At 38.2% G+C, this 13,572-nt stretch overlaps 1 protein-coding gene across 5 annotated transcripts in view; it reads left to right on the top strand.

Moving 5' to 3' along the window:
- Nucleotides 1–13,572, top strand: part of LOC109554479 (L-lactate dehydrogenase C chain) — a 33,019-nt gene that overhangs the window by 874 nt on the left and 18,573 nt on the right. For 3 of the 5 annotated variants that reach the window (XM_070783076.1, XM_019954998.2, XM_070783079.1), the window contains exons 3-4: nt 5,291–5,408; nt 10,640–10,813. In XM_070783076.1, coding sequence (XP_070639177.1) covers nt 5,291–5,408; nt 10,640–10,813 — 292 coding nt within the window. The remainder of the gene's footprint in view (nt 1–5,290; nt 5,409–10,639; nt 10,814–13,572) is intronic. The other 2 variants (XM_070783077.1, XM_070783078.1) reach the window with 2 other exon arrangements.

Genomic DNA, 13,572 nt, shown 5'->3' with positions numbered 1-13,572 from the left:
ACTTGTAATGCAGGAGACACAGGAGACCAGGGTTCAATCCATGGATCGAAAAGATCCCCTGGAGGAGGAAATGGCAACCTATCCCACTATTCTTGCCTGGAAAAAAATCCATGAACAGAGGATCCTGGCAGGCTGCAGTCCAAAGGGTGGCAAAGAATTGGACATAACTGAGTGACTAAGCACACATATGTGTTTAGTCAGACTATTTAAATTTATTCATAGAAACATTTATTACATTATTTTGTTAATATGATATAACGTTTTCTGTTAAAGTAATTCATCACTTTGCCTTTCTTGAAGAGTAATGTATGAAAATCATATTTCCCAATGGCTTATACTTACATTTTTTTAATTATATAAGCATTACCTGCTCATTATAAAACAAAAGCACCTAATTTGATAAAATAACAATGGAAGTCCTTTAATTTTCCTTACTATTTCCAGAATATCTTTCCACGTGCCTGTTGGCTATTTGTATAGCTTTGAAGACGTGTCTGTTTCAAATCTTTTGCCCATTTTTAAGTTGAGTTTGTTGTTGTAGGAGTACTTTTTATATTCTAAATATTAACTGCTTATTAGGGTAAATGATTTTCAAATACTAGGTTTCCCTTGTGGCTCAGCTGGTAAAGAATCCACCTGCAATGCTGGTGACCTGGGTTTGATCCCTGGGTTGGGGAGATCCCCTGGAGAAGGCAAAGGCTGCCCACTCCAGTATTCTGGCCTAGAGAATTCCATGGACTGTATAGTCCATGGGATTGCCAAGAGTTGGACATGACTCAGTGATTTTCATTTCACTTTCAAAATTTTTCACCCATTCCTTGGGTTTCCTTTTTGTTCTGTTGGTTGTGTCCTTTGATACACACAAGTTTTAAATTAAAAAATTTATTGGAATATAGTTGCTTTACAGTGTTGTGTTTCTGCTGTACAGTGGAGTGAATCAGCTATATGTATACATTTTTGTTGTTCGGTTGCTCAGTCGTGTCTGACTCTTTGCCACCCCATGGATTACAGTACACCAGGCTTCCCTGTCCTTCACCATCTCCCAGAGCTTGCTCAGGCTTATGTCCATTGAATCAGTGATGGCATCCAACCATCTCATTGTATGTCGTCCCCTCCTCCTCCTGCCTTCAATCTTTCACTGCATCAGGGTCTCTTCTAATGAGTCGGCTCTTCACATCAGGTGGCCAAAGTATGGGAGCTTCAGCTTCCAATGAATATTCAGGGCTGATTTCCTTTAGGATTGACTGGTTTGATCTCCTTGCAATCAAAGGGACTCTCAAGAGTCTTCTCCAACATCACAGTTCTAAAGCATCAATTCTTTGGTGATCAGCTCTTTTGGTCCAACTCTCACATCCATACATGACTGGATATGAGAAAAACCATCCAGACCTTTGACTACTTTGTGGGCAAAGTGATGTGTCTGCTTTTTATACGCTGTCTAGGTTTGTCATAACTTTTCTTCCAAGGAGCAAGTGTCTTTTAATTTCATGCCTGCAGTCACCATCTGCAGTGATTTTGGAGCCCAAACAAATTGTCTGTCACTGTCTCCATTGTTTCCCAGCTATTTACCATGAAGTGATGGGACCGGATGCCATGATCTTAGTTTTTTGAATGTTGAGGTTTAAGCCAGCTTTTTCACTCCCTTCTTTCACCTTCATCAAGAGGCTCTTTAGTTCCTCTTTGCTTTCCACCATAAGGATGATGTCATGTGCATATCTGGGTTATTGATATTTCTCCTGGCGGTCTTGATTCCAGCTTGAGCTTCATCTAGCCCGGCATTTCCCATGATGTATTCTGCATATAAGTTAAGCAGAATAACAACATACAGCCTTGACACACTCCTTTCCCAATTTTGAATCAGTTCAAATTGTTCCATGTCCCATTCTAACTGTTGCTTCTTGACCTGCATACAGATTTCTCAGGAGGCAGGTAAGGTGGTCTGATAGTCCCATCTCTTTAAGAATTTTCCACAGTTTGTTGTGATTCACACAAAGGCTTTAGCATAGTCAATGAAGCAGAAGATGTTTTTCTAGAATTCTCTTGCTCTTTTCTATGATCCAATGGATGTTGGCAATTTGATCTCTGGTTCCTCTGCCTTTTCTAAATCCAGCTTGAACATCTGGAAGTTCTCGGTTAACATATTGTTGAAGCCTGGCTTGGAGAATTTTGAGCATTAGTTTGCTAGCTTGTGAAATGAGTGCAATTGTGTGGTGGTTTGAAAAGTCTTGGCATTGCTTTCTTTGGGATTGGAATGAAAGCTGACCTTTTCCAGTCCTGTGGCCCCTGTTGAGTTTTCCAAATTTGCTGACATATTGAGTGCAGCACTTTTAACAGCATCATCTTTTAGGATTTGAAATAGCTCAGCTGGAATTCCATCACCTCCACTAGCTTTGTTTGCAGTACTTCTTCCTAAGGCCCGCTTGACTTCTTAGGCAGAACCCATTTGAAGAAAGGCAGATTCCAAAGCAAATACATAGTTTCATTAACATAGCTTAAGAAAAATATTTCCATAAGAAAAATGCATTGGTTTGTTGAGCCATTAGCAGCTCAAAGTTAAGTTCAGGTGTAACCAAGTGTCCCGACAACACAGGATTCAAGCCAAATAATCTCAAGACGGATAAATAAAAATCCCCATCTAGACACAGTCTTGTGAAATTAGAAAATATTAAAAACAAAGAGAATTTTAAAATGATCAGAAAAGAAATTACCTACAGAAAAGGGAGCGGGAGGCAGACTGACTTATCAAGATCTTTCTTTCCTCTTAACTCTACAAAATCAGAGCTGATATGGGCTGCTGCTGCTGCTGCTAAATCGCTTCAGTCGTGTCCAACTCTGTGCGACCCCATGGATGGCAGCCCACCAGGCTCCCCTGTCCCTGGGATTCTCCAGGCGAGAACACTGGAGTGGGTTGCCACTTCCTTCTCCAGTGCAGAAAAGTGAAAAGTGAAAGTGAAGTCGCTCAGTCGTGTCCGACTCTTAGCGACCCCCTGGACTGCAGCCTGCCAGGATCCTCCGTCCATGGGATTTTCCAGGCAAGAGTACTGGAGTGGAGTGCCATTGCCTTCTCCGAGGATTAGAAGAGAGAGAAAAACGTCTGCCACTTGCAGTTTATTTCCTCCTGCCCCTTAGGGATCCCTAGCCTTCCTACCTGACTGTCATTCCTAGCCCCTCTTTTTTGGACTTCCTTCCATTTAGATCACCACAGAGCACTGAGTATAGAGTTCCCTGTGCTATAGAGTAGGTTCTCATCAGTTATCTATTTTATGGATAGTATCAATAGTGTATATATATCAATCTCAGTTTCCCAATTCATCCTACCTCCTTCTCCCCCTTGGTGTCCATATGTTCTCTACATCTGTGTCTCTTATTTCTGCTCTGCAAATAAGAGTTCATATGTACCATATGTACCATTTTTCTAGATTCCATATATATGCATTACCATGCAATATTTGTTTTCTTTTTCTGACTTTGTAGTTCAATGTATCTTTTTATTTTTGTTATTGTGCTTTTGGTGTTATATCCAAAAATCACTGCCAAACCTAATGTCGTGAAGTTTTCCCTCTATCTTTTCTTCTAAGAGTTTTATAGTTTTGGGGCTTACATTTAGCTCTTTGATCCATTTTTGGTTAATTTTATCTATGGTATAATGTAAACAGTCCAACCTTATTCTTTTGCATGTGAGTGTGCAGTTATCCCAATACCATTTGTTGAAAATGCTGTCCTTTCCCTATTGAATAATCCTGGCACTCTTGTTAAAAAATACCTGACCACATATGTGGGAGTTTCCCCCCTGGACTCTCTTGTGCTGCATTGGTCTATATGTCTCATTATGTCAGTACCACACTGTTTTGATTACTGTAGCTTTGTCATAAATATTGAAATCAGGAAGCTTGAGATCACCTTCTTTATTCCTTTTGAAGATTGTTTTGGTTATACAGAGTCTCTTGAGATTCCATAAGAATTTTAGAATGGAATTTTCTAATTCTTGAAACAAATTTTGTAGTGGTTGCATTAAATCTGAAGATTGCTTGGAGTAGTATTGACATCTTAATAATACTTTATCTTCCAGTCCATGAACATAGGATGTCTGTTTATTTGTTTCTTCTTTAATTTGTTTCAGCAGTTTTGTAGTTTTCATTAAGTTTTTCACCTCTCTAAATGTTTTAAAGGTATTTTTAAATCTTTATAACAACCTTAGGAGGCAGGTACTGTTATCATCTCCATTTATAGATGAAAATACTGAAGCATATATGTTAAAGAGCTTGCTCCTGGTCACATGCCTAGGAGGTGAAAGGGCCAGAATTCACTTCCACTTTCTAAGCTCACAGACACTGTGCTCATTTGTTATGCCTGGGCCGTATGCCCATTTGTGAAGTAACTGCTGAGTCCAGAAGGAAGGATGAAACAATTGGTTGGGTCTGGGTGTATGGTTACTTACCTGCCCCTAAGTTGGAGGGCTAATGTTAATTGTAATATACCAAGCTACATGAAGTGGTTTCCCAGAGGTGCCTACCTTTCATTTTTGGCCATAAGGATTCATACTAAAAAACAGCTTCAAGTTCAGAAATTAGGCATAAGGGTTAAATATAATAAAATCCTTTGAAAGGATTTCATAAGTTTTTGTTTGTTTTAAAGATGTTATCTGAAGTGGGGAGAAAAAACAATTCTAAAAAACTTAACAATTACTTGAAGGCAAAACAATTAATACTTTTTGCTGCATTCTGTTGTTTACCTTAACTTCTGGTGTCTTTACTACATTCAGTTCAGTTCAGTTGCTCAGTAGTGTCCGAATCTTTGCGACCTCATGAACCGCAGGACTCCAGGCCTCCCTGTCCATCACCAACTCCCGGAGTTTACTCAAACTCATGTCCATTGATCAATGGTGCCATCCAACCATCTCATCCTCTGTCGTCCCCTTCTCCTCTCGCCTTCAATCTTTCCCAGCATCAGGGTCTTTTCAAATGAGTCAGCTCTTCGCATCAGGTGGCCAAAGTATAGGCACATTAAAAGACTTTTTTTCTTTTTGGCCAAGCCTTGCAGCTTACAGGATCTCTGTTCCCTGACCAGGGATCAGTGAAAGTCCAAAATCCCAACCACTAGGCCACCAAAGAACTCCTGTAAAGAATTATTATTTTATACCACTTTTTCTACAAAAATGTAGCACTTCTTTGCAGATTATTTACCATCTGAGCTATAGGGAAGTCTGATTATAAAATAACCACATAAACTTTTTTCTTTTTCTCTTAAAATTGAAATGGGAACATTTTTTCAGACCTTTCATGTATTTTAGGATTTGGCTGATGAGCTTGCCCTTGTTGATGTTGTGACAGACAAACTGAAGGGAGAAACAATGGATCTTCAGCATGGCAGTCTTTTCTTTAACACTCCAAAGATTGTCTCTGGAAAAGGTTAGTTTTATAAAATTATTTTCAAAACTTAAAAAAAAATAGTGAAGTCTATCAAATTGTTGTCAATAAGTATAAAATTTAAAATAGCACCTTTGTAATTAGGACATATAATTTAGAAGGTTAATATTTTTAACAAAGAACATTCCATTCTGATTGGAGAATATTTGATAAATATAAAAACAGTATTAAATTTTTAAAATCTCTCTTGTTAATGGTTTTGTGTATTTCTTTACTTTTTTCTATTCATTTGTTTTTTACACAACTGACATTGTATTATATAAATGCTTTTTAAGCTTGTCATTCAGTTGTATATGTTTTCCCAAAGATATGCAGTCTCAAATAGTTTTTGTAATATTATTGATACATTTATCTATATTCTTGTTTTTTTTCATATGTGTATCTATATTTTTTAACCAGTTTTTTAGACAACCAGGTTTCAGGGTATAGTTTGAAGCTATAGAAGAGGAAATGGAGAGCTTAGCCCGATTAGCATTAACATTATGTTTTGGCCAACTAATAATTAAATAATTATTTAATCATAAAGTAGTATGTATAGTGTGCTTTTTGGTAATGTGATTCAACAGATTTACTTGCTACTAGAAGTCCTCTTGTCTAACATGATTGGAACTGAAAGTGGTTCAGTTCAGTTCAGTTCAGTCACTCAGTTGTGTCAGACTCTTTGTGACCCCATGAATCACAGCACACCAGGCCTCCCTGTCCATCACCAACTCCCGGAGTTCACTCAAACTCATGTCCATCAAGTTGGTGATGCCATCCAGCCTTCTCATCCTCTGTTGTCCCTATCTCCTCCTGCCCCGAATCCCTCCCAGCATCAGAGTCTTTTCCAATGAGTCAACTCTTCGCATGAGGTGGCCAAAGTACTGGAGTTTCAGCTTTAGCATCACTCCTTCCAAAGAACATTCAGGACTGATCTCCTTTAGGATGGACTTGTTGGATCTCCTTGCAGTCCAAGGGATGCTCAAGAGTCTTCTCCAACACTACAGTTCAAAAGTATCAATTCTTTGGCTCTCAGCTTTCTTCACAGTCCAACTCTCACATCCATACATGACCACTGGAAAAACCATAGCCTTGACCAGACGGACCTTTGTTAGCAAAGTAATGTCTCTGCTTTTCAATATGCTATCTAGGTTGGTCATAACTTTCCTTCCAAGGAGTGTCTTTTAATTTCATGGCTGCAATCACCATCTGCAGTGATTTTGGAGCCCAATTATTTACTTTTAAAAGTAAGTGCCTGTTAGAACCATCATAAAATTTTATGTTGACCTGAAACATGTAAATGTACAAGAACTTCATTTGCTAATTTTCTGATTGGAGGGTAAGACCTTTGAGCATGGCTCAGCTGATTGGAGTTTTTGCAGTATTTTTTTTTTTTTAAATAGCATACCAGTAATAATCATTTCTATTTCTTTAAAGTACTATAATTAGTTTAAAGATACTCATGAAGCAGTCTAATCACAAAATGCTAATAAATTTTTATGGTTTTTCTTCATTTTTATTTCTCATAACTAAAAGAAAGATTTTTAAACAGCTTTATTTTAACATGTCTTTCTAAAGCATTCAACTTAATTTTCATAGTAACAGTCATTAAAAAATTAACTATGAAATACTTGAGACATAAAAAAGAGCTAGAGCTTAAGTATAACAAACATCAATGCAGCCAGCACATAGCAAAAGAAGTAAAACATTACCAATTCACTTGACACATTCTCTGTGTTAAATCTATTCACATCTTAATCCTGAATGTCGTGTTTACTATGTATTTCTTTCTCCTTCATATTCTAGTGGTTTATGTCATATTATGTAATTAATATATCTGGCCTAAATATGTTTGGGTAGAAACATGACAAATTCTTGATATGCAGCAACTCACAAGCACAGAAGTATACAGACATACTAGAAGTCTACTATTAATAGTTGAGAGTGTTCAATATACCTTGGGTATCAGTATGTTTTACATCAGTTAATCTGTTGAATTTGTTGAGCAGAGTCAAGTTAAAAAGCTACTCCTGTATTAAAATACTTTTAAAAATCATTCAGCTTTTAATTTCTAGTAATATGGCAGGATAAGTACCTGAATCAATCCTTTTGCTATAAATAACAAAACTTCTGCAAAAAATATGAAAGAATAAATATCAATACTTAAAGAATTGATAAGCTCTTAATAAAGTTAAGACATTTTCAGAACAGGGACTGAATGAAGGCAGGAAATGGTAGAGTTAAACAGCACTGTTGCTAGTTTTCACTAGCTAGTGTTAGCCAAACCTAGGGAACTTGAATTTTGGTTTTCCCTGCCTCAAAGGAGTTAGCAGACTGGAGACAGCCTAATTTGAGGAGGTGCATAGGAAATAACCCCATAAAGCAAGACCCCAGTGGACTACACCAGGGATCAGTAAACTTTTTTCTGTAAAGGGTCACATAGTAAGTATTTTAGGCTTTGTGAGCAGCATAGTCTCTGTCAAAACTTGCAGCCCTTCTGTTGTATTAAAGCATCCATTGACAGTACATAAGCATGTGGGTGTAGCTATATTCCAATGAGACTTTATTTACAAAAACAGGTAGTAGAACAGATTTGGCTTGCTGGCCTTAATTTGCCAATTTCTTAATGTAAGAATGACCTGGAAATAATTCCCTTCTCTGTATCTCTGGGAACTACAAGTAAAATTGACTGTCTCAGAAATGCTTTAGTAAAAGAGGGAAATGGCTGCTAAGGATTTGGAGCCACAAGTTGGCCCTTAATTCCAATAAAAGCTTAGCAATCTTAAGATAGTCTCTGGAGGAAATACATTTTATTTAAGGCTTCAAAGAACTTCCCCAAATAAAGTTTCATGGAAGGTAAACATCTCACAGTATGAATAATTAAATCTACAAGAAAAAATGAGCAGGAACCAACAGAGGCCGCAGTAGATTTCTGATAAAGAAATTATAAAACAAATTATAATTTAACTGTGATTATTTAAAGAATAAAGTGCAAGCTTGAAAATATCAGGATAAGATAGGAAACTATAAGAAAAAGAACAGATTTTTAGAAATAACCAGATATTAATATAACTTCTGAATGTGAAATGGAATGAAATAAAAAATTAATAAATTTAATAATAGAGCAGACATATTTGAAGAAACAAGTGGTGAATCTAAGGCAATTACCCAGAAGATGGCAAGAAGGAGAAAATATGACAGGTTAAGAATCATAGCGTATAGACTGAGACAGTGTAAAATACTACTTAGAAGAGTGAATCAGGCAGAGGAAATACTTGAAAAGATTTTGATTCAGCATTTTGGAGAACTAATGAAAAACAACCCATGGATTCAAGCCAAATAATCTCAAGACAGATAAATAAAAATCCCCATCTAGACACAGTCTTATGAAATTATAAAATATTAAAAACAAAGAGAATTTTAAAATGATCAGAAAACAAATTACCTACAGAAAAGGGAGGGGGAGGCAGACTGACTTATCAATAGTAGCAGTGAGAGCTGAAAACAATGGAATGATATCTTTAATGTGTGTCTGAACTTAGTTGCCCCAGGCATATGGGGTTTTAGTTCCCACACCAGGGATGGAACCTGACTCTTCTGCATTGGACCGTGGATTCTTCTTTTTTTTTTTAAACCCTTATGTGGAGGTCTGACTTTCAGTAGATTGCTGTAAGGGAGCCACTCTGCTACGTATGAAACCCAGACCCAGAAGCAGGTCCTCTAGGAATGGTTTAGCACCAGGTTCCCAGAAACCATGCTGTGCGTGTCAGGGGAGGGGGCAACCTCCTTTCTGGGCTGTACACTGTGTTCCAGGATGAAGCACTCTCTGCACCGGACCCTAGTCCCTATGTGGTGGGTGCACAGCCCCAAGGGACGTGGGTGGCAGCCCAAGGAATGCAGATTCTTAACCACTGGACCACCAAGGAAGTCCTATAATACTTTTTTAAAAAGTCCAATATGGGATACTGAACATCGTGTTGTTGGGCTTTATAAGTGAAATATTTTACAACTGGTCATCAGATTTAGAAGGTTAATTTTCTTATGTGAATGAAGAACTTTTTTATGATCTTAAGCATAGCCCCTCACAATAATCGTTATACATTCTCACTCTTTGAATCCTCAAACACACATAAATTCTCAGAATTCTAAACCTCTGATTCATATGGTATTTCTAAGAATCCAGAGAGTTGAGTTGCATTGCCTCAGGCTTTAATAAAAAATAGAAATGTGGGCTAAAAGGGATGGTAGGTTCTATTATTTTGTTTTTTTAAATCATGTGAACATTGGTAAATCATTAGTGACAAGATTTCCTTCAGGTTATACTGGGTAACACTGTTGTTCAGTCACTCAGTTGTGTCCCACTCTTTGCAACCTCATGGACACCATGAGCAGGCTCAAGCATGCCAGGCTTCCCTGTTCTTCACCATTTCCCTGAGTTTGCTCAAACCCATGTCCATTGAGTCAGTGATGCCTTCCAACTGTCTCATCCTCTGTCACCCTATTCTCCTCCTGCCCTCAATTTTTCTGAGCGTCAGGGTCTTTTCCAATGAGTCAGCTCTTAATAATCAGGTGACCAGTGTATTGGAGCTTCAGCTTCAGCATCAGTCCTTCCAATGAATATTCAGGGTTAATTTCCTTTAGGATTGACTGGTTTGATCTCCTTGCTTTCAAAAGGACTCTCAAGAGTCTTCTCCAACACCACAGTTCTAAAGGATCAATTCGTCAAGGCTCAGCCTTCATGGTCCAACTCTCACATCAGAACATGACTACTGGAAAAACCCTAGCTTTGACTATAAGGACCTTTGTCAGCAAAGTGATGTGTCTGCTTTTTAATACATTGTCTAGGTTTGTCATAACTTTTCTTCCAAGGAGCAAACGTCTTTTAATTTCATGGCTTCCCTGGTGGCTCAAACAGTAAAGAATCCACCTATGATTCAAGATATGCAGATTTGATCCCTGCGTCAGAAAGATCTCCTGGAGAAGGGATTGGCTACCAACTCTAGTATTCTTGCCTGGAGGATTCCATGAACAAAGGAGCCTGGCAAGCTATAGTCCATAGGATCCCAAAGAGTCAGACGTGACTAAGATAACACTAGTGTGTGGAAAATCTGTTCATTTGGAAGTGTGAGCCATGACAGTAGTGAAGTACTTTAATACCATCACCATACAATAGACTTTTAAAGAATTAAGGCACAGAGATCATGGCAGTCTTGATCTTTTGTTTCTTTCTTTAGATTACACTGTATCTGCAAATTCCAAATTAGTTATTATTACAGCAGGTGCACGGCAGCAAGAGGGAGAAAGTCGCCTTAACCTGGTCCAGCGTAATGTGGATATCATGAAGTCAGTCATTCCTGCCATAGTCCAAAATAGTCCTGACTGTAAGATGCTTATTGTTTCAAATCCAGGTGAGTCTTTTCTATTCCCTTTAACTGCATAAGGATGATATTTCCATTCAGTTCAGTTACTCAGTCATGTCCAACTCTTTGCGACCCCACGGACTGTAGTACGCCAGGCCTCCCTATCTGTCAGCAACTCCCAGAGCTTACTCAAACTCAAGTCTATCGCATCAGTGATGGTATCCAACCATCTCATCTTCTTTCGTCCCCTTTTCCTCCTGCCTTCAATCTTCCCAGCATCAAGGGTCTTTTCCAATGAGTCAGTTCTTCACATCAGGTGGCCAAAGTATTGGAGGTTCAACTTCAGCATCAGTCCTTCCAATGAATATTCAGGACTGATTTCCTTGGGATGGACTGGTTGGATCTCCTTGCAGTCCAAGGAACTCTCAAGAGTCTTCTCCAACACCACAGTTCAAAAGCATCAATTCTTTAGCACTCAGCTTTTTTTATAGTCCAACTTTCACATCCATACATGACTACTGGAAAAACCATAGCTTTGCCTAGACAGACCTTTGTTGGCAAAGTAATGTCTCTGCTTTTTAATATGCTATCTAGGTTGGTCATAACTTTTCTTCTAAGAAGCAAGCATCTTTTAATTTCATGGCTGCAATCACCATCTGCAGTGATTTTGGAGCCCCAAATAATAAGGTCTCTCACTGTTTGCATTGTTTCCCCATCTATCTGCCATGAAGTGATGGGACCGGATGCCATGATCTTAGTTTTCCTAATGTTGAGTTTTAAGCCAGCCTTTTTACTCTCCTCTTTCATTTTCATCAAGAGGCTCTTTAGTTCTTCTTCGCTTTCTGCCTTAAGGTTGGTGTCATCTGCGTATCTGAGGTTCTTGATATTTCTCCCGGAAATCTTGATTCCAGCTTGTGCTTCATCTAACCCGGCATTTCGCATGATATACTCTGCATGTAAATTAAATAAGCAGGGTGACAATATACAGCCTTGACGTACTCCTTTTCCGATTTGGAACCCGTCTTGTTGTTCCATGTACAGTGCTAACTGTTGCTTCTTGACCTGCGTACAGATTTCCCAGGAGACAGGTCAGGTGGTCTGATATTCCCATCTCTTTAAGAATTTTCCACAGTTTGTTGTGATCCACACAGTCAAAGGCTTTGGCATAGTCAATAAATCAAAAGTAGATGTTTTTCTGGAACTCTCGATTTTTCAATGATTCAGTGGATGTTGGCAATTTGATCCCTGGTTCCTCTGCCTTTTCTGAATCCAGCTAGAACATCTGGAAGTTCATGGTTCATGTACTTGTTGAAGCCTGGCTTGGAGAATTTTGAGTATTTTGCTAGCGTGTAAGATGAGTGCAATTGTGCAGTAGTATGAATATTCTTTGGCATTGCCTTTCTTTGATATTGGAACGAAAACTGATCTTTCCATACCATTTCTTTTTTTTTTTTCTTTTTAAAACAATGTCATTTAGCAAATTTATGATGATAAACCACACCCATCCAAAGTACACAATACTTTTGTTTTTCCCAGAATTATTGGTATATAATTGACATGTAAATTTTATGCATTGTTGTTTAGTCACTAAGTTGTGTCCAGCTCTTGTGTGACCTCTTGGACTGTAGCCTGCCAGGCTTCTCTGTCCATGGGATTTCCCAGGTAAGAATAAAGGAGTGGGTTGCTATTTCCTTCTGTAGGGGATCTTCCCAACCTAGGGATCAAACCCATGTCTCCTGCACTGGCAGCTGGATTCTTTACCACTGAGCCACCAGGGAAGCCTATCATATGCTGTGAACTTATCATATACAGATGAACATATCATATACAGATGAACTTATTTACAAAACAAGTATAGTCACGGATGTAGAAAACAAACTTACGGTTTACCAGGGGACGGGGAGGGAAGGATAAATTGGGAGATTGGAATTTATGTATGCACACTACTACACATAAAATAGACAACTAATAAGCACTAATGTATGGCACAGGGAGCTCTAATCAGTACTCCATAATGGCCTATATAGGAAAAGAATCTTAAAAAGAGTGGATATATGTACATATATATATATTGTTTTGTGTGACTTTTATGAGTTAATTCTATCAAGTCTGTATTCTTTATTATACATGGACACAGAAGTCTGTTTCATCTGTTTAGTGATCTACCAGGAGTGGATATAGGTATAACCGATTCACTTTGCTGTGTACCTGAAACTGACAAAACATTGTAAATCAGCTATACTCCAAAAAGGGGCTTCCCAGGTGGTGGAGTGGTAAAGAATCTGCCTGCCAGTGTAGGAGACACGAGAAACAGATTCAATCCCTGGGTCAGGAAAATCCCCTAGAGAAGGGAATCGCAACCCACTCCAGTGTTATTGCCTGGAAAATTCCATGGACAGAAGGAGCCTGGTGTAGGCTACAGTCCATGGGCTTGCAAAGAGTTGGACAGGACTGAGCACACACACAGAATACTCTAATAAAAATTGAAAAAAATATTTTATTCAAAAGAGAATAAAAAGACAGTAAAGTGAAAATAAAATGATGGAAAAAGATATTGCATACAAATAGGAGCTAAAAGAGAGCTGGAGTTGCTATACTGATATCACATAAATTAGACTTTAACACAAAAATTATTGTTGCAGACCAGAGTATTATATAATGATAAAAGGCTAATAGATGCAGATAAGGCAGTAAACAAAATTCCACACTGAATTATGATTTTAAAAAATAATTTACTAACCCATGAATGAAAGGAATTTTCTTCAACCTCATAAAAAAATATTTATGAAAAAACCCCAGCTAGCCTT

Source organism: Bos indicus, chromosome 29, assembly GCF_029378745.1.
Source record: "Bos indicus isolate NIAB-ARS_2022 breed Sahiwal x Tharparkar chromosome 29, NIAB-ARS_B.indTharparkar_mat_pri_1.0, whole genome shotgun sequence".
NCBI classification, from domain to species: Eukaryota; Metazoa; Chordata; class Mammalia; order Artiodactyla; family Bovidae; genus Bos; species Bos indicus.
Note: the sequence above shows the minus strand (reverse complement) of the source record. Positions and strands in the feature narration are given on the sequence as shown.